The sequence below is a fragment of the Dendrobates tinctorius genome, unplaced genomic scaffold (genome assembly GCF_039654945.1).
Source record: "Dendrobates tinctorius isolate UK_male_01 unplaced genomic scaffold, ASM3965494v1 ptg000032l, whole genome shotgun sequence".
Lineage (NCBI taxonomy): Eukaryota > Metazoa > Chordata > Amphibia > Anura > Dendrobatidae > Dendrobates > Dendrobates tinctorius.
The window spans coordinates 39014151-39036539 of NW_027361700.1; the positions used below are offsets into that span (position 1 = coordinate 39014151).

Genomic DNA, 22389 nt, shown 5'->3' on the forward strand with positions numbered 1-22389 from the left:
CAGATGGAGTGCTCGTACGACTGCGCTCTGTGGACGAGCTTTCGCTTCTGGAGGAGGAGGAGGAGGAGGGTCGAACGCCTACAGCCAACTGTTTCCTATACCGTGGGCTAGGCAGCACTGTCCCACCACCGCTGTCCCCTGTGGACCCTGCATCCACCACATTAGCCCAGTGCGCAGTGATGGACACGTAACGGCCCTGGCCATGCCGACTGGACCATGCATCAGTTGTGAGGTGCACCTTTCCACTCACTGACTGCTTGAGTGCATGGACAATGCAGTCTTTTACATGATGGTGGAGGGCTGGGATGGCTTTGCGAGAGAAGAAGTGGCGACTGGGTAGGTCATAGCGTGGTACTGCATAGGCCATGAGTTCGCGGAAAGCTGCGCTTTCCACCAACCGATAGGGCATCATCTCAAACGAGATTAGTTTGGCAATGTGGGCGTTCAAACCCAGTGTACGCGGATGAGAGACTGAGTACTTTCTTGACCTACTCATAGTGTCTGGGATGGTGAGCTGGACTTGAGAGCTGCATATGGTGGAAGTAGCGGTGGACAGGGCGGACTGAGAGAGGGTTGATGATGGTGATGGAGTTGGTGTTCTTTCTGATGGCCTAGATTCAGTATTTCGTTGATATAACAGTGGGATTCCCTGACTGCTGTGGCCTTGCAACGACACCTCAACATTTGCTGCTGTGCTAACCGGTGGGCTTACAGTGGGGGAAACAATGTAGCATTGTTGACTACTTTCTTTGTGATCAGTTGCACATGTGGCACTTGAGGTTTGGTGTTGTGTCCACGCTTGCAAGTGCATGCTGGTTAAATGTCTAAGCATGCAACTGGTATTCAAATTTTTCAGATTTTTCCCTCGGCTAAAGGTCTTTGCGCACTTCTTACAGATAACCTTGGCCTGATCATGAGGATTTTGTTCAAAAAAGTGCCACACTGCACTCTTCCTACTTTGGCAGACATTTTGCGGCCTAGCACGCTGTGATCTTTTGACCGTCTGGACAAGCTGTCCAGCTCTTTTGATTTTTGGAACCTGTCTTTGGAGTGCTCCGGGCCTGCCAGATAACAGCTGTTGCGATGTCGATGTCTGCTGTGGATGCTCCTCCTCATCTGAGCTATAGGAAGCAGCACCCTCTTCCCCCCAATGGATGCCAATCTGGGTCAACAACTGGGTCATCCATCACCTCCTCTTCAATGTCATGTGCACCTTCCTCTGTGTCACCGTGTATGGTGGTATAGTGTGCGGGAAGGGGCACCTGAGTCTCATCAGGGTCAGAATCTGGCTCTGTACACTGCGAGGACAATGTAGTGCTCTGAGTGAATGTACCAGCAGAATCATCTATCAGCGGCTGTGCGTCAGTGCACTCCATGTCAGATTCATCTTGGCCTGGGTAATTCACCATTTCACTTGATAATCCAGGCATGGTATGTGAAAACAGCTCCATGGAGTAATCAGTAGTATGGCCTGCGTCATCCTTCAATCTTGGTTGGGGTGAAGGACACAAGGAATGGTGTGGTTCATGAACATGAGCCTCCAATGACGACTCAGTGCTTTTATTTTTTACAACTTCAGAAGAGGAGGCGATAGAGCTGGAGGCTGAGTCAGCAATGTAAGACAAAACTTTTTCCTGAAGCTCTGGCTTTAAAAGTGGTTTGCCAACTCCTAGAAAACTAAGCCTTCGAGGCCTTGTGGAGCCAGACGATGACGCAGGCTCAACACCTCCTGCATTCGGTCCTATTTTGCTTTTGCCACTACCATCAGATCCACCACCAACACCATCATTACCAGCTGCCAACCCCTGCCCAATTCCACGGCCTCTTCCACCAGCCTTCCTCATTTTTGGTAGAAATGTAGACAAAATCCAACAAACTATATAGTAATGTAAAACAAGGTACAAGGTGTCTATAGGACAGGGGAGATTTTGAATTTCTGCAGACACTTGTGGACACTGGACACTTTTGGATTGTGTGAGGCCCACTGAATATCAGAGCGCTATGTCACAGGCTCGATGGCACAGGTGTGAAAAAAGTGACTACAGGATAAGGGAGATTTTGAATTTCTGCAGACACTTGTGGACACTGGACACTTTTGGATTGTGTGAGGCCCACTGAATATCAGAGCGCTATGTCACAGGCTCGATGGCACAGGTGTGAAAAAAGTGACTACAGGATAAGGGAGATTTTGAATTTCTGCAGACACTAGTGGACACTGGACACTTTTGGATTGTGTGAGGCCCACTGAATATCAGAGCGCTATGTCACAGGCTCGATGGCACAGGTGTGAAAAAAGTGACTACAGGATAAGGGAGATTTTGAATTTCTGCACACACTAGTGGACACTGGACACTTTTGGATTGTGTGAGGCCCACTGAATATCAGAGCGCTATGTCACAGGCTCGATGGCACAGGTGTGAAAAAAGTGACTACAGGATAAGGGAGATTTTGAATTTCTGCAGACACTAGTGGACCCTGGACACTTTTGGATTGTGTGAGGCCCACTGAATATCAGAGCGCTATGTCACAGGCTCGATGGCACAGGTGTGAAAAAAGTGACTACAGGATAAGGGAGATTTTGAATTTCTGCAGACACTAGTGGACACTGGACACTTTTGGATTGTGTGAGGCCCACTGAATATCAGAGCGCTATGTCACAGGCTCGATGGCACAGGTGTGAAAAAAGTGACTACAGGATAAGGGAGATTTTGAATTTCTGCAGACACTAGTGGACACTGGACACTTTTGGATTGTGTGAGGCCCACTGAATATCAGAGCGCTATGTCACAGGCTCGATGGCACAGGTGTGAAAAAAGTGACTACAGGATAAGGGAGATTTTGAATTTCTGCAGACACTAGTGGACACTGGACACTTTTGGATTGTGTGAGGCCCACTGAATATCAGAGCGCTATGTCACAGGCTCGATGGCACAGGTGTGAAAAAAGTGACTACAGGATAAGGGAGATTTTGAATTTCTGCAGACACTAGTGGACACTGGACACTTTTGGATTGTGTGAGGCCCACTGAATATCAGAGCGCTATGTCACAGGCTCGATGGCACAGGTGTGAAAAAAGTGACTACAGGATAAGGGAGATTTTGAATTTCTGCAGACACTAGTGGACACTGGACACTTTTGGATTGTGTGAGGCCCACTGAATATCAGAGCGCTATGTCACAGGATCGATGGCACAGGTGTGAAAAAAGTGACTACAGGATAAGGGAGATTTTGAATTTCTGCAGACACTAGTGGACACTGGACACTTTTGGATTGTGTGAGGCCCACTGAATATCAGAGCGCTATGTCACAGGCTCGATGGCACAGGTGTGAAAAAAGTGACTACAGGATAAGGGAGATTTTGAATTTCTGCAGACACTAGTGGACACTGGACACTTTTGGATTGTGTGAGGCCCACTGAATATCAGAGCGCTATGTCACAGGCTCGATGGCACAGGTGTGAAAAAAGTGACTACAGGATAAGGGAGACTTTGAATTTCTGCAGACACTAGTGGACACTGGACACTTTTGGATTGTGTGAGGCCCACTGAATATCAGAGCGCTATGTCACAGGCTCGATGGCACAGGTGTGAAAAAAGTGACTACAGGATAAGGGAGATTTTGAATTTCTGCAGACACTAGTGGACACTGGACACTTTTGGATTGTGTGAGGCCCACTGAATATCAGAGCGCTATGTCACAGGCTCGATGGCACAGGTGTGAAAAAAGTAACTACAGGATATGGGAGATTTTGAATTTCTGCAGACACTAGTGGACACTGGACACTTTTGGATTGTGTGAGGCCCACTGAATATCAGAGCGCTATGTCACAGGCTCGATGGCACAGGTGTGAAAAAAGTGACTACAGGATAAGGGAGATTTTGAATTTCTGCAGACACTAGTGGACACTGGACACTTTTGGATTGTGTGATTCCCCCTGAATATCAGAGCGCTATGTCACAGGCTCGATGGCACAGGTGTGAAAAAAGTGACTACAGGATAAGGGAGATTTTGAATTTCTGCACACACTAGTGGACACTGGACACTTTTGGATTGTGTGAGGCCCACTGAATATCAGAGCGCTATGTCACAGGCTCGATGGCACAGGTGTGAAAAAAGTGACTACAGGATAAGGGAGACTTTGAATTTCTGCAGACACTAGTGGACACTGGACACTTTTGGATGGTGTGAGGCCCACTGAATATCAGAGCGCTATGTCACAGGCTCGATGGCACAGGTGTGAAAAAAGTGACTACAGGATAAGGGAGATTTTGAATTTCTGCAGACACTAGTGGACACTGGACACTTTTGGATTGTGTGAGGCCCACTGAATATCAGAGCGCTATGTCACAGGCTCGATGGCACAGGTGTGAAAAAAGTGACTACAGGATAAGGGAGATTTTGAATTTCTGCAGACACTAGTGGACACTGGACACTTTTGGATTGTGTGAGGCCCACTGACGCTGTATGGTGTGAAAAAATGCACGCTCAGTATCTCAGCAGGACAAAAAAAAAATTGGGATTGCTTTTAAAAAAGCAGTTTGCAGAGCAGTGGGTAAACAGCAATGCAGCTGTCAGGAAGCCTTAGAAGGCAGCCTAACAACCAACACCGCTGATCCACCACAATATAGCCTCCCCTTGCGCTGCACACACAGTGACTGGTGTGTTGTACAGGCAAAATCGCTAGCATCAGAAGCAGTTTTTTTTTCTTCTTCCCTGCCTAACGCTCTCCCTACAGAATCAGCAACCTCTCCCTATGCTAAGATTGGCAGAAGTAAGATGGCGGTCGGCGTGCACGCCCTTTTATAACCCCTGTGACGCCCACCAAAGCAAGCCAATCACTTGCATGTCCTTCTGAAAGATGGTGGTGACCCCTGTCTATGTCATCACGTTGCCCACAGTGTCCGTGGATCCTGATTGGCTGAAAAAGAGCGCAAAACAAACTTTTGAAACGTGACTTTGGCGCGTAAGTTGCCGACATCGTGGCCGACCTCATCCTAGGGTCGGGTTTCGTTTCATGAAACTCTACTTTGCCAAAAGTCGGCAACTTTTGAAATTTTTCGACCCATTTCACTCAACTCTACTCATCAGGTCAAAGCACAGATTTCCACTGGTCTAATGTCCATTCCTTGTGTTCTTTAGCCCAAACAAGTCTCTTCTGCTTGTGGCCTGTCCTTAGCAGTGGTTTCCTAGCAGCTATTTTACCATGAAGGCCTGCTGCACAAAGTCTCCTCTTAACAGTTGTTGTAGAGATGTGTCTGCTGCTAGAACTCTGTGTGGCATTGACCTGGTCTCTAATCTGAGCTGCTTTTAACCTGCGATTTCTGAGGCTGGTGACTCGGATGAACTTATCCTCCGCAGCAGAGGTGACTCTTGGTCTTCCTTTCCTGGGGCGGTCCTCATGTGAGCCAGTTTCTTTTCAACACTTGATGGTTTTTGCCACTGCACTTGGGGACACTTTCAAAGTTTTCCCAATTTTTCGGACTGACTGACCTTCGTTTCTTTAAGTAATGATGGCCACTCGTTTTTCTTTACTTAGCTGCTTTTTTCTTACCATAATACAAATTCTAACAGTCTATTCAGTAGGACTATCAGCTGTGTATCCACCAGACTTCTGCACAACACAACTGATGGTCCCAACCCCATTTATAAGGAAGAAATCCCACTTATTAAACCTGACAGGGCAAACCTTTGAAGTGAAAACCATTTCGGTGACTAACTCTTGAAGCTCATCAAGAGAATCAAAGCAAAAGGTGGCTACTTTGAAGAACCTAGAATATATGACATATTTTCAGTTGTTTCACACTTTTTTGTTAATTATATAATTCCACATGTTAATTCATAGTCTTGATGCCTTCAGAGTGAATCTACAATTTTTATAGTCATGAAAATAAAGAAAACTCTTTGAATGAGAAGGTGTACAAACTTTTGGTCTGTACTGTATATATATATATATATATATATATATACATATATATATATATATTAGCTATTGAACCTGTTCTACTCCCGGATGGCGAGCATTTATATTGGTATATGGTCTCCATCCTGGTATGTGCTGCTTCCATCCTGTGCTCTAATCTTGTCATGTGCTGCTATGCTACCATCTTGTCATGTGCTGCTCCCTTCCTGCACCCCCATTCTGTCATGTGCTGCTCCCTTCCTGCTCCCCCATTCTGTAATGTGCTGCACCCATTCTGCGCCCCCATTCTGTAATGTGCTGCACCCATTCTGCGCCCCCATTCTGTCATGTGCTGCTCCCTTCCTGCTCCCCCATTCTGTCATGTGCTGCTCCCATCCTGCACCCCCATTCTGTAAGGTGCTGCACCCATTCTGCGCCCCCATTTTGTCATGTGCTGCTCCCTTCCTGCTCCCCCATTTTGTCATGTGCTGCTCCCATCCTGCACCCCCATTCTGTAATGTGCTGCTCCCTTCCTGCGCCCCCATTCTGTAAGGTGCTGCACCCATTCTGCGCCCCCATTCTGTCATGTGCTGCTCCCTTCCTGCTCCCCCATTCTGTAATGTGCTGCTCCCTTCCTGCACCCCCATTCTGTCATGTGCTGCTTCCTTCCTGCTCCCCCATTCTGTAAGGTGCTGCTCCCATCCAGCGCCCCCATTCTGTCACGTGCTGCTCCCATTCTGCTCCCCCATTCTGTCATGTGCTGCTCCCATCCTGCGCCCCCATTCTGTACTCTGCTGACGTTCTTTATTGGTTAAAACTGTTAATACAAGAAGTCTCCAAATCATAGTTAACTATCCAATTATGGTGCAAATATCTCCCTTTTTAGATAAAAGATGCATTAAAGCAGCGACTCAGGTTGTAATAGAAAAAAGAGGAGGAATAGAGTCTAAGCTAGTTTGGAAAAATAGTAACGTTTATTTATTACAAAAATGACATAAAAATTTCATAAATATGCAGGATACATAGATATAGAGTAGAAGTGAGCAGACACTGTTAATGGAAGTTAATGAGCATCACAAAGTGACCTGAATACCCTAGATTGTAACGTGGGCACCCTGTTTCCACTTCAAAACATGTAGGGCATATAGTAAAAAGTCACAGATATAAAATAATCCTTTTTATGTGAAAAAAGAGAAAATTCAAAAATTACCAATATATCCTAAGAATTGGGTAGTTATAATGAGATGCTTGGACTCATCCAGTGTACTGGCCATAAGGAATGTGAAGCACCACAGACCTAAGCACCAAATTGCATTGGTCTTTAAATAGTATCAATAGTTGGTCAGACCCATGGAGAGCACAAGCAACCAAACAGATGAAAGCCCTAAGTTGAATCTGTAGCTACATAGTCATACAACAACGTCTCAAATGAATAAGTGACTGAATGGATCATTCATTACCCATCATGTTAAGGTGGTGGAGGCAGGTGGCCTGATCCCCAAACCACGTTTCGGTGTGGATTTCCTTCTTGAGGGGGCGTGGCTTAATGAGTCCCATGCTCCCATTTAAATATCCGGGTCAGTAAGGCCCGTTTCACACATACGTCTTTTGCATCAGCTGCAATCCGCGGAAATGGCGGGACACGGATCCGCAACCATTTTGAAAGCAAAGTATGCTACCGGACTGTTGCTTTGACGGGAGGGGGGGGAGAGAGAGAGAGAGATTTTTTTACAAGCCACCAGAACGGGATTTAGGGTTAAATTTCTGCCAAAGGCAATGCTTCCAGGCATGCGCAGTGACAAATGCGGATCCGGCCAGCCTAAAAAACGTTTCATTGTCCGTCCTGTCATGTCAGCGGACGCCAAAATTTTGGTGGATCTGTAAAAAATGACCGTCCGTCGAGATCCGCCGATAATGCAAGTCAATGGGAAAAAAACCGGATCCACCAAGAAAAATGGCGGATCTGTTTTTTTGCAAAACAGTGGATTTTGACTGATGGAGACAAACGGATGTGTGAAAGAGGCCTAAGTCTGTAGCCAATAGTCGCGCTGTAATGATTAACAGTGCTGTAAATCTACAGCCAATAGTAGCGCTGTAAAAGTTAACAGCGCTGTAGCGAAGTGCCTCCCCTAAAAGCTCCGTGCCAATAGCGCATCAGCCTCCCCCAGTCATCCGGATCACGTGGGGCAGCTGGCGCCAAGCCATCACCACGCAACTCAGCAGAGCAGGAAGTACTGAAGGATTGCGTCAGGGAAGCATACAGAGGAGAGTGCACATGCGCAATAGCAACATAACAATACGAGCCGGATAACATTCACTGAAAAAAACATTAAGCAAGAGCGCTTTCAGGAAATCCTTCAAAGGAAGTAAATTAAATTAGAAAGGGCGCTATGGTAGATGAATATACAAAGAATGGTTGCACTCTATCATGCTAAGGCATGTCAATGTGGAATATATGTAATTAGAATTGCAATACAGCTTTAGAATTATAGAAAAAATATATGAGACTCTTAGCATAAAATTTGGCCAAATATTATCTGCCCACCAGCCAACGTCAAGGCGGCCTCAAATCTGATGGGTACCTACACTGTGTGAATACCTCTCTAAGGCTGATGTCTGAATTCCTGGGTGAATGTGGACACCTCTGTCAGCAATGCCTGCATTTATGGGTAAGTAGGGACCTGCTATAATTAAAATCACCACCTGGTGGAGGGCGGAGGTATTCACACAGTGTAGGTACCCATCAGATTTGAGGCCGCCTTGACGTTGGCTGGTGGGCAGATAATATTTGGCCAAATTTTATGCTAAGAGTCTCATATATTTTTTCTATAATTCTAATGCTGTATTGCAATTCTAATTACATATATTCAACTTTGACATGCCTTAGCATGATAGAGTGCAACCATTCTTTGTATATTGTATATGGGGGTAGCTCCTCTTGGTATGCACCTATTCACATTAGTTTGGATGTGCCAGTCAGTTTTTTTGTCTCTTCTATATTAACTTACTGAACGAGCACTCCGCCCTCCACCACGTGGTGATTTTAATTATAGCAGGTCCCTACATACCCATAAATGCAGGCATTGCTGACAGAGGTGTCCACATTCACCAAGGAATTCATACATCAGCCTTAGGCCGGGGTCACACTGGCAAGGAATACGGCCGAGTGAGAGGCGCTAAAAGCACGCATTACACACGGACAAATGATTCTCTATGGGGTCCCTCGCACCAGCCGTATATTTCTCATCCGTATTTTACGGTCCGTGCCAATCGCAGCATGCTGCGATTGTCAGCATACTACGCCCGTAGTACGCCAATGCAAGTCTATGGGTGCGCAAAAAATACGGATTACACACGGACCACACATGTGACTTGCGAGAAATACGCACCCGGTGTCTTTTAGCAAAGCCGGCAATTCAGTGCGCTATACAGTAAACTCACACTGACAGGTTTAATAAAGAAACGAAAGAATAGATATATACACATAGAATACACATACATACATATACATATATATATATATATATATGCATTCTATGTGTCTATATCTATTCTTTCGTTTCTGTTATAAAACCTGTCATAGGGCTCCATTATATGTCCATTTTGCAAGCCTGCGAGAAAATCTTGCCATACGGATTACATACGGATGCTTACATGCGCAAAATACGCGACCACACCTTGATTACGGATGACATACGGAGCACTATTTAGGGGCCATTCATCCTTATTACGCATGTAAAATACTGACCGTATTTTGCGTCGGTTAGTGTGACCCCGGCCTTAGAGAGGTATTCACACAGTGTAGGTACCCATCAGATTTGAGGCCACCTTGACGTTGGCTGGTGGGCAGATATTATTTGGCCAAATTTTATGCTAAGAGTCTCATATATATTTTTTCTATAATTCTAAAGCTGTATTGCAATTCTAATTACATACCGTTTTTTTCGCTTTGTAAGACTCACTTTTTTCCCCCCAAATTTGGGGGGAAAATAGGGGTGCATCTTACAATGCAAACATACGTTTTTTGTGCTGCCGCTGCGGGTGTCCGTTACTTGCCGCCACCGTGCTGGGTCCTCCGGGTGCTGCCGCCGCCGCGCTGGGTCCCTCGGGTGATGCCGCCTCCGCGCTGGGTCCCCCGGTGCCTGCCGCTGCCGCCGCCGGGCTCTGTCCCGTGCTGCGTGGGGGGCTCTGCCGTTCCATCCATGCCTGTGCGGTGGCTTGCTTCCTGGAAAATGGCTGCCGCGCAAGCGCAGATGGAGATCTCGGCACTGAAATCTCGGGAGATGAGATTTCAGCGCTGAAATCTCATCTCCCGAGATTTCAATGCCGAGATCTCCATCTGCGCTTGCGCGGCGGCCATTTTCCAGGAAGCAAGCCACCGCACAGGCATGGATGGAACGGCAGAGCCCGGTGGTGGCGGCAGGCACCGGGGGACCCAGAGCGGCAGCACCCGAGGGACCCAGCGCGGCGGCGGCAGCACCCGAGGGACCCAGCATGGTGGTGGCAGCACCCGAGGGACCCAGCGCGGCGGCAGCACCCGGAGGACCCAGCGCGGCGGCGGCAGCACCAGGTACAGAGTGGGCGGCAGCACCCCGGGGACAGAGTGGGCAACAGCACCCCGGGGACAGAGTGGGCGACAGCAACCCGGGGACAGACCGGTAAGCAATAAGACGCCTGGATTATAAGAAGCACCACCATTTTATTAAAAAAACATTTTTTCCTATTTTTCTCCTCAAAATTTGTGGTGCGTCTTATAATCCGGAGCGTCTTATAAAGCGAAAAATACGGTATATTCCACATTGACATGCCTTAGCATGATAGAGTGCAACCATTCTTTGTATATTGTATATGGGGGTAGCTCCTCTTGGTATGCACCTATTCACATTAGTTTGGATGTGCCAGTCAGTTTTTTTGTCTCTTGTATGGTAGATGAATGGATCATGATTTTAGATAATTGTGCCGTTAAATAGCTCTATTATACAAACATCAGAGTGGTGAAATCATTTCGTCATACATTTAATTAACTCTTAATGTGCCACATAGCACTAATTGATGTCTAGAGTGTACTCTATGACTCAAAATTAGCCTGCGATATACTGGATTTATAAGATCTCATACAATTTTAATAGCCATTAGAAAAAGAACTTATTCTAGGCACTTAAAAAACAGCACCTTGTTGAGAAAATAACAAGGACCAAATAAATTTGTTGCTAAAGAACAAGATGTGAATCTCATTACAATATAAGAATTTTTTTTTTTTAAATCATGAGATACCACATTGCAACATGACTGAGGAGAGTATGCTCATCGGATTCAAGATTTGAGGATCAAGCCGCTGACCTTCGAGAAAGATTTAGAGTGCGGGGGTATAGTAATAGATGCGTGAAGTTTGGTTATACGAGAGCAAAAAAGAGCCGGCGTACATCTTTACTACACTCTCAAGGTAGAAAGAATAGGGAAGAACGGGACCAAATTAGGTTCAGTTCTACTTTTAATGGTGAATGGTCGACAATGAGGGAATGTCTCCAATGCCTTTGGAGCATTTTGAAAACTGAACTGACCTTAACAACATTCTTACCTGAGCAACCCCTCATGACAGCAAGGAGAGGCCAAGAATATGGCTGACCTCCTTGTACATAGTCACTATGCACCAGTAGTAAAAAATCCCTTTAACTCACGAGGACCTCCGCAGGGATGTTATCCGTGCGGAAATTGTGTAGCATGTAAAAACATCACACGGGCTACCACTTTCACCTCAGCCGACGGACTTCAACAATTTTCCATACGGCAGTACATTACCTGTACCACAACACAGGTTGTTTACTATGCTACGTGTGGCTGCCCGAAGATATATATTGGCTTGACATCACGCCAACTTAAAGTCCGTACGAGGGAACATGTATGAGATATCATGGCTGCAGCCTCTGTCACAGACCTCTCTACTTTAAAAACCATACCTAAGCATTACAAACAGTTCCACCAGAGTAACCCAAAAACTTTTATGGTCAGGGGCATCCAACATGTTCAATGTGGGATTCGAGGAGGCGATGTAAAACGCCTACTGGCACAAAAAGAGTGTAGGTGGATTACCATTTTGGGGACAATGTCCCCTCATGGTTTAAACGAATCACTAGGGTTCGCTTCCTTTCTGTAATACCCCTTGGACCTTTCAATTCTGGTTTATGGGGATAGTTCTACCCCCATTCCTAGTTCCACCACGATGGCTTCACTGTTAATTTTAACTTGGCTTTTATTTTTGTTGGTTTTTAACTGTACTTATTTTTCACATTCTCAGTTTTTCTTAGTGACTAATTACACCAGCTCTGGTGTAAAGGCCCCATGATGTCTTCCCAAATCATCAACTAATGCGATTCCAGGAAGTCGAACTGCGACCTCTTTACAGAAGAATGCATCCGGAAAATTCATAAATAATGATAAATTAATATTATGTGGAATTTTTCACATTTAGTCTAATAACGGACAAGTTGTGTCTTCATTGGTGATTAATGGGTCATGTTATGACTATCAATTGTTGCAATGTGGTATCTCATGATTTTTTTAAAAAAATGTTCTTGTTCTTTAGCAACAAATTTATTTGGCCCTTGTTATTTTCTCAACAATGTGCCGTTTTTAAGTGCCTAGAATAAGTTATTTTTCTAATGACTATTAAAATTGTATGAAATCCTGAATATCGCAGGTCCGGCGCCATTTTGTTGGTGGGCGGAAATGCTGTGATGTCAGGAGAGGGCGGAATTGTGCTGCCGAAATTGGCACCTACGCAGTCCGCGCTTTCCGGCACCATTTTCTTGAAGACACACTACAGTTCCGGCGCCACAACCCGCCCTTTCCTGACATCACGGCAAGACCCCATGGCAATGCCGGATTGAAAAGTAACTGTGCCGGAGATCGCGGTATGTGTTCAGTGCATACCGCGGTCTCCTGGGCCACACTCCTCATCCCCGATGCATTACTCTGTGGGGTCCAGACTGCGCAGGCGCGTTGTGCTTACGCAGTCTATAAGGGCTTCGGACAGAGTGACGCTCCTAGCATTATATTATATATATATATACACTCACTGGCCACTTTATTAGGTACACCTGTCCAACTGTGTGTTAAGACTTAATTTCTAATCAGCCAATCACATGGCGGCAACTCAGTGCATTTAGGCATGTAGACATGGTCAAGACAATCTCCTGCAGTTCAAACCGAGCATCAGTATGGGGAAGAAAGGTGATTTGAGTGCCTTTGAACGTGGCAAGATTGTTGGTGCCAGAAGGGCTGGTCTGAGTATTTCAGAAACTGCTGATCTACTGGGATTTTCACGCACAACCATCTCTAGGGTTTACAGAGAATGGTCCGAAAAAGAAAAAAAATCCAGTGAGCGGCAGTTCTGTGGCCGGAAATGCCTTGTTGATGCCAGAGGTCAGAGGAGAATGGGCATACTGGTTCGAGCTGATAGAAAGGCAACAGTGACTCAAATTGCCACCCATTACAACCAAGGTAGGCAGAAGAGCATCTCTGAACGCACAGTGCGTCGAACTTTGAGGCAGATGGGCTACAGCAGCAGAAGACCACACTGGGTACCACTCCTCTCAGCTAAGAACAGGCATCTGATGGCTACTTTCAGCAGGATAATGCGCCATGTCATAAAGCTCGAATCATCTCAGATTGGTTTCTTGAACATGACAATGAGTTCACTGTACTCAAATGGCCTCCTCAGTCACCAGATCTCAATCCAATAGAGCATCTTTGGGATGTGGTGGAACGGGAGATTCGCATCAGGGATGTGCAGCCGACAAATCTGCGCCAACTGTGTGATGCCATCATGTCAATATGGTCCAAAATCTCTGAGGAATGCTTCCAGCACCTTGTTGAATCTCTGCCACGAAGAATTGAGGCAGTTCTGAAGGCAAAAGGGGGTCCAACCCGTTACTAGCATGGTGTACCTAATAAAGTGGCCAGTGAGTGTATATTGCCTAAAATACAAAGAAAATGTGTCATCTTTAACAATAGCCCTTTTAGAGATAATTTCATCTTCAACTTGCCTAACTGTTCACAATATCAGTAATTTTGACGAGGGATGCCCAAATTTTGACATGTCACTGTAGTTGCATGGTTTGTAGCCCAAAGGGCCCTCTGTTACTCTGTGGTTAGCCTTCCTTAGGGTAAAGTGGTTTTCAAGTATTAGATTGGCATATGTTTATACATGTTTGCTCCACTAAAGTTGTGGCCAACCCACTCAACTCTTACAATATGTAGAGAGGTGTTTTATTTAATATTGATAGTACCAGAGTTATTTTCAAAAATGTCTAAGGAAAGGAGCTTCACATAGTTTGAACAGTGTGAGCTCTCCATTGTCACCTCAGTCCGCCGCCTTCTGCGAGGTGTTCATCTCCCCACATGGCAGAAGCAGCCCTGCTAGCAACACACTGCTCTGCGTGCAGAAATCAGAGCTCTGTCGTTCCGAAGCCTTTTTATGATAATCTACCCTCACCATTATTTCCCTATATTTGATTTATTTAATTCCTTTAACCCCTTCACTAAGATTAATGGAAATGTTATGTGCTAGATCTTCTGTTTTCTTGTGGTATATCCTAGGTGCACATATACATCCTGTGAGAAAAGGTATCTAAAACACGAGGCGCACATGATACAGACCTCTAAATAACAACATCTGTGGAATATAATTTCGTCGCATGATTGACGATACAGAGCACGCTACCCCAAAATATAACCGATTTCTGGCCAAAACTGCTTTTTTAAGCACAACTGTGTCCCTACACCCAGCGAATGGGCAAATGGCTCTTATCTTAAAAGTCCTACTAAACAAATATACCTAATCCTAATGTGAAATTTTGGCTGACAGATGCCATATAATCAATTACACAACCTGAATTTTATCTCATTTCCAAGGTCAGACGCGTTTCACCCTGAATGCTTTTGTGACTGACCTTAATCTAGTCAAACTTCAAAGTATAGTGTTGTTAGACGTGCCCCCCATGTAAATGATCAGATAAGATGTTATGGCCATATTCAATCAGTAGTCAGGGTGTACAAATGTCATAAATATCTGTGATCTGAATAAAGGCCCCGTCACACACAGCGAGATTGCTAGCGAGATCGCTGATTTTGTGACGTCACAGCGATCTCGCTAGCGAAATCGCTGTGTATGACACACATCAGCGACCGTCCCCCCCGCCAGGTATCGCTGATCGTGCTTGAACGTCCTGGGCCATTTTTTGATCGTTGGTCTCCCGCTGGTCAGCGCACATCGCTGCGTGTGGCAGGGAGAGACCAACGATCAGCGACTCTGCACACTGGTTTCTAAGGTAAACAGTGGGTATCTAAGAGCCGCATGGCTCTTAGAAACCCACTGTTTACCTTGGATACCAGCTTACTCACTGGTCCTGATCGCTGGTGAGTCTGTCTATGTAACAGGTCACCAGCGATCAGCTAACTATGTCCCAGCGATCCCATCCACGTCGGATCATTGGTGGGAACACTGGGACATTGTTACATGTAACGGGGCCTTAAACCTTAATTCAGTGATGTCCCCGTAGGAAGTCAAAGTCCAAATAACAACACCCCTGGACTTTCTTGTGGTGTCATATTCTAGGATAAAGCAACACAAATTATCACACAGTACACAAAGAATATTTAATTAAAGTTAGTATCACCAAGTTTTATTCCATTAATGTTTTCAGGTTTTCTGTTACAGCATGTGACTGAAACATAACATATGGATTATGGGAAAACAAACAATATAGCTCTCCGATAGTCTTCAGAGTGACCCGTCATTGCCCATGTCACTCAGAGTTAGTCCCCAGCCTGAGGAAGAAAAGCAGTGCGATTAAACAGAAAATTGTACTTTTTAGCATACAGCGGCTGATTTATCAAGGTGTTTATGCTATAATTCTGTTAAAAGGGTTGTCCAGACTTTAACAATGATGGCCTATCCTCAGGGTAGGCCATCAATGTCTGATCGGTGGGGGTCCGACAGTCAACAGAGCTGAGCAGCTCCGCAACTGAGCAGTTCAGGCAGCCGACACAGCCGGAAACAACTAATCATTGGGGGCGCCGAGTGTCACATACCAACCGATCACACATTGATGACTTATCCTAAGGATAGGCCAACAATGTTAAAAGTCCCAGACAGCCTCTGTAATAAGTCACAATATTTTTGAACAACCTGGAAGTTGCGTAAAAATATTGTGACTTTTGACTAATATGGAAGGAGCATGGGTGGGATGGGGCATTATTACACCAGTCAAGTTCATTAAAAGTTATGAGTTTATTGTGGTGCAACTTACCCCAGAAACGTTCTTCATAGTTGCACGCCACATCTAAGTAAGTTGTGTCTAATTAATTAATTGTGTAATCCGCCCCTTAATGTATAAGGTTCATATTGCTCCAGCAACTTCATCCATTCATTCATTAAGATTCACATGCACAATGCCATCGTGGCCATAGAATTCAAGTTCAGAGTTGTAGGGATCATTAATATGGTATACAGAGACGAATTGGGGCCCTACAACTTTCCTACAGTATCATATACAGGAAGGTATAGGATTTTCCTGTTTGATTTCAATGAATTATGCCATCATGGAATGTTGTATGATGGAGGTATTGCATTTGAGGCCCATAGCAGCTTTTATGAAGCCCAGCCTGTCATTGGGCTTCATAGGAGATTGGTAAGGCTAATATACTGCAGTACTACTGATCAGACAATTGCAGATTCAAATCCGTAGGGTAAGTAACAAAAATTGTTTTAAAAAACAATTAAAAAAAAAGAAAAGTTTAAAGGGAACCTGTCAGCAGGATTGTGCACAGTAACCTACAGACAGTGTCAGGTCGGCGCCATTATACTGAATAAAATGATACCTTGGTTGATGAAATCCATCTTGTGGCTGTTACTTAATCTTTATTTTCAGTTTTATGTTAATGATATGCTCGTGCCCTAAGCCGGGGCTGGGGTATGTGGTGCTCTGATTAGATATTCATAATGCAGACTTCTGACAGGTCACTTATCCCTCACTGACCTGCCCCCTAGTTTACATAATGAATATAATCACATACTGATGTAAAAAAAAATGCTTCTGCAGGCAAGTACTGACCGTGGCACCTGCACTGCAGCATAATCGCATGGTTAATGTGCAGTTAATCCCTTTTTCAGATTTACTGGAGCGATGGAAAAAAAAGTCATTTTGAAAATGGCACCCACCACGCCTGCGCAGTAGGAGCTATCTGTTTGTATAGAGATTCAATAGCTGCTGTTGCACAGGAGCCGGCGTTGCCATCTTGCTAGAGAAGAAAAAAAAAGTCCTCCACCAAAATGGCGCTGCCCACGCATGCGCAATAGCAGCTGTTGGAGATCTTTGAGAGCTGCTACTGTGCAGCCACGGGCGGCACCATCTTGGTGGAGGACATTTTGGTGGAGATTTTACTATGCATAACTTTGCTAACAGGTTCCTTTTAAATCAACCTCCATTTTCCCAATGCTGAAATAAAGAGAGAAAAAACATATTTATTATCACTGCATCCGCAAAAGTTCTATCTATCAAAATTTAACATTATTTAACCCGCATGATAAATGCCTTAAACATAAAAAAAGGAAAAATTAAAATGTTGAGATTTTTTGTTTTTCAGTTGACAAATCTTCCCAAACAAATGCAAAAAAAAAAAAATCAAAATTTGTATGTTTCCCAAAATGTTGTTAATGAAAACTACAGCTTGCCACACAAAAACATGCCCTCAGCTAGCACATTACATGGTATAGCACAGCCTATCAAAGCCTGTATAATAGCCAATGCAGGGAATGCAGAGAAGCAACTATTTGGGGTTGAATCTGTTTAGTGAGAGGATGGCACAGCTCACAGCTTACCAAGAGAAAAAGGGATGAAAAAAGCCGAAAAAAACCTCTGAACATACTGTACAGATAGTGTGTGACAAAACAGCAGTGAAGAATGGTTACCATCCAATTACCCTAGACATACATTAACATTACTAAAGCAGTGTTTGCTTATAAGTGTTCAATATAATCCTAGGAGAAAGTCATACATGCCTTTTCGAAGCAATTGGAGTGTCAGCGATTTGCGGCAAATTTATCTGCTGCAATTAGTCTTTTGGGGAAAAATTTGTTGAAGCTAGCGAATTTGAATTTCACAATATTTGATCATCTCAACTTACCGCCAAGGTTTATAGCTGGGGACGTCTTCCACTCCAACATCATTCCATCTTTTCCCAAATCTATAGAGACCAATGAGAAATGAATTAGAGAATCATTCGGAATTCTGTTCCAAACCATACCTCTTCTGCTTTCTGTCAATGTGACACTGTAATATACGTGAAACAATACATAGATATGGATTGTACATGAGCATGCTGCCATCATCAGGTGCTTCCACAGGATATTATCTATGATACTGTATATCTTGTACTACTCTGTTATCAGCTATATATTGTGGATTTAATACTATTTAACTCTCGTGATCATGTATTTACTCCTGAAGCATTCACACTCGGGTGTGATGATACCAGTGAGGTTTGTCCGTATTGCGCTCTCTCTGATCTTTTACACTTTCTCCACTCGCTCTTCAATTGTTTTTGCGTCATTAGACATTATGTTTGACTTCACGTATATTTTCCTTAATTTATACGATATTCCCATTCTTTATGTTTGCTCATGATCTGCCATTGATAATACTGGTGTCAAACTATGTGGCAGAAGCGTATTTGCATCTCCACAATCATCAAATTCAAAGTAAACTTCTACCTCTGCAACCCTATGGCTACACCATTGATATGATCCACATAATAAATAAAGAGCTTTTTTGATCTCCTAATATTTCCATTCAAGGCACAAAATATCATATTAAGATATTGCTCTTGGATATCTATCATGGATATCATAAGAACCTGTCTGTGATCTAGTGTATCAATACATTGAATGAAGAACATTAAAAATATATAAAACGCATACACAGCCAAGCTTTAGGAGAAGACAATTTTTGCATTACACAATCAAAAGGAGAACACAATGCTAACCCCTACACCATTCACATATCACAATCTCACAAAATGGTACGTTTTTCACAATAAATCACGGTCAATATAATTTTTTTTTTACTAATTGAGATATTTTTTAGCCACTGCCCCTATATATAATCCTAAATTGGTTGATACTTGTTTAAAACCTTGGTCACATGTTGGTTAAGTGCTCTTACCTAGGACGAGTGACGAAGGTGATATAGTCATACAGGTCTTGGTAATATTTGGCCAGCTGCTCAGGAGAGGCTTGGTCTCCTGGATGATTAGGCTCGTGGGGAGCAGCTGAAGACATGTAATTCAGAGCCAAAAGGAAAAAAAGGACAACAGAGAAGTATCTGAGCATCTGCAAAAAAAGAACTAACTGGGATTATCATGTATATTTGAAGACCAAAAACATATTTGCCTACAGGGATCATCATAAATGAAGTAGCCCCATGGTATATGGACAGCTCTGGTCCAACAGAGAGGGAGCCCTTTATGTTTCCATTCTGGCTTATAGAGAAAAGCCCAAGAGGGAGATCCCATGTGTGACATCCATGTGCCTTAATGGATCATATGGATAAAGGCTAGTGGGATGATATACACTTTTTAAGATCTTGAACGATGTCTATTATTCCATTCTTGTCCTCCTAACAGTATTCGTTAATACCAATTTTAATCCTACATCCCAAAGATGGATGTAGAATTTAAGCTTACTTTTTCTGTCGAGAAGCCAGAGGTTACCTTTTATATATACTAGGTGCAAATTATCTCCCACTGAAGCACATTAAAACTGTGATAATTGTATAGGTTTATCCTGTATTAGAGGCTGCTCTATACAGTATATTAGTTTTATCTCTTAAGGACAAAGACCCTATTATGTGCCTTAGCCACCTGTTCTCTCTTGTCACCAAGCTAAAAAATTGCAATTCAATAATATTCCTGTAACTTATTCCAAGGACTAAAAACTGAAATACGGTAAATTGTTGAAGTTATCTTACCTTGGCGAGTTCGGTGTTGTCTACATGACCCTGAAATAACAGCGTAGATTTTATCTATATTCTAGCGCCCACCCAAGCTGTCGTCAGCTTTTCATCCTTCCCCCTTCTTTCCATTCTCGCCCACTCCATAACGCAATGTTGACATGTCACCTTTCCAAATCAATGGCTTTACGGTAACTTCCACAACGAACTGGACATTTACACTAGGAAGAATCGTACCTTGGTAATTATTAGTAGAAGGACATTTTCCATGATCATTTGGACATATTGTGAAACCATCTAGCAATGATTTTAATAAAATTTTAAATGTTTTTGAAAAATCTCATAATTATTCTGTTGGGTACAACTGTAATAACATATAGTAGCACTGTGTGAAGTAAACCTCAGCACCGAAGAATACAGAAGGTAGAAATTCTTGCGGCAAATAGTATATTATATTTTGATCAGGTTAGGAAGTGAATCCGATAATATCCAAGGTTTCGACCAACAATGGTCTTTATGCAGGACTTCTGTACATGAGGAAAGCAAGAGTTAAGGAGGATGGCGCAGTTGGATTAACACTATCCCACACCATCTTCCTTAACCCTGGCTTTCCTCATGTACAGATGTCCTTGATAAAGAACATTGTTGGTTGAAACGTTGGACATCATCTGTTCCATTACCTTACCGGATCAAAATATAATACAGTATTTGCTGCAAGAATTTCTACCTTCTGTATTCTTTGGTGCTGAGGTTTACTTTCACAATTCTACAATGTTATTATTTTTAATCCATTTTTAATGTTATTATGGTTGTACCCAACAGAATAATTATGAGATTTTTCAAAAACATTTAAAGTTTTATTACAAAAACATTGCTAGGTGGCTATTACTCCATATATCCTCCCCTATATCTCCTACCACTGCTCCATATAACCTCCCTATATCTCCTCCTATTGCTCCATATGACCTGCCTATATCTCCTCTTATTTCTCCATATAACCTCCCTATATCCCCTCCCATTACTCCTTATAACCTCCTTATATCTCCTCCTATTACGCCATATAACCTCCCCTATATCTCCACCTATTACTCCATATAACTTCCCTACATCTCCTCCTATTACTCCATAAAACTTCCCCTATATCTGCTCCTATTACTCCATATATCTTCCGTATATCTCCTCCTATTGCTCCATATAACGTCCTTATATCTCCTATTACTCCACATAACCTCCCTATATCTCCTCCTATTACTCCATATAACCTCCCCTATATCTCCACCTATTACTCCATATAACTTCCCTACATCTCCTCCTATTACTCCATATAACTTCCCCTATATCTGCTCCTATTACTCCATATATCTTCCGTATATCTCCTCCTATTGCTCCATATAACGTCCTTATATCTCCTATTACTCCACATAACCTCAATATATCTCCTCCTATTACTCCATATAACCTCCCTATATCTCCTCCTATTGCTCCATATAATCTCCCTATATCTCCTCCTGTTGCTCCATATAACCTCCCTATATCTCCTCCTATTACTCCATATAACCTCCCTATACCTCCTCCTATTACTCCATATAACCTCCCTATATCTCCTATTACTCCATATAACCTCCCTATATCTCCTCCTATTACTCCATATAACCTCCCTATACCTCCTCCTATTACTCCATATAACCTCCCTATATCTCCTATTACTCCATATAACCTCCCCTATATCTACTCCTATTACTCTATATAACACTCTATATCTCCTATACAACCCCCATCTGTGGGTGTCGGGCACTCAGACCATCCTCATGGAGTTGGTTTCTAACCGTTTGTGCAGACACATGCACAATTATGGCCTGCTGGAGGTCATTTTGCAGGGCTCTAGCAGTGCTCCTCCTGTCCCCCTTGCACAAAGGCTGAGGTAGGGGTCCTGCTGCTGGGTTGTTGCCCTCCTACGGCCCTCTCCACATCTCCTGGTGTACTGGCCTGTCTCCTGGTAGCGCCTCCAGTCTCTGGACACTACGCTGACAGACACAGCAAACCTTCTTGCCACAGCTCTCATTGATGTGCCACCCTAGATGAGCTGCAATACCTGAGCCGCTTGTGTGGATTGTAGAGTTCGGCTCATGCTACCACGAGTGTGAAAGCACAACCAACATTCAAATTGGACCAAAGCATCAGCCAGAAAGCATTGGTACTGAGATGTGGTCTGTGGTCCCCACCTGCAGAACCACTTCTTTATTGAGGGTGTCTTGATAACTGCCAATAATTTCCATCTGTTGTCTATTCCATTTGCACAACAGCACGTGAAATTGATTGTCAAACAGTGTTGCTTCCTATGTGAACAGTTTGATTTCAAAGAAGTTTCATTTACTTTGAGTGATATTCTGTTGTTTAAGTGTTCCCTTTATTTTTTTGAGCAGTGTATATATATATATGTATTCATATATATATGTGTGTGTATAAATACATTTTTATTTA

The 22389-nt window shown here is 43.6% G+C and overlaps 1 protein-coding gene across 1 annotated transcript; it reads right to left on the minus strand.

Moving 5' to 3' along the window:
• Nucleotides 1–15555: 15555 nt before the first annotated feature.
• Nucleotides 15556–20045, minus strand: LOC141086697 (peptide YY-A-like). The gene is made up of 4 exons (XM_073572915.1): nt 19927–20045; nt 19123–19289; nt 18086–18145; nt 15556–15727 (listed from the first exon to the last, which is right to left on the minus strand). The coding sequence occupies exons 2-4, from the start codon at nt 19287–19289 to the stop codon at nt 15706–15708; spliced, it is 249 nt and encodes an 82-aa protein (XP_073429016.1). The 5' UTR covers nt 19927–20045; the 3' UTR covers nt 15556–15705.
• Between the last annotated feature and the right edge of the window lie 2344 nt (nt 20046–22389).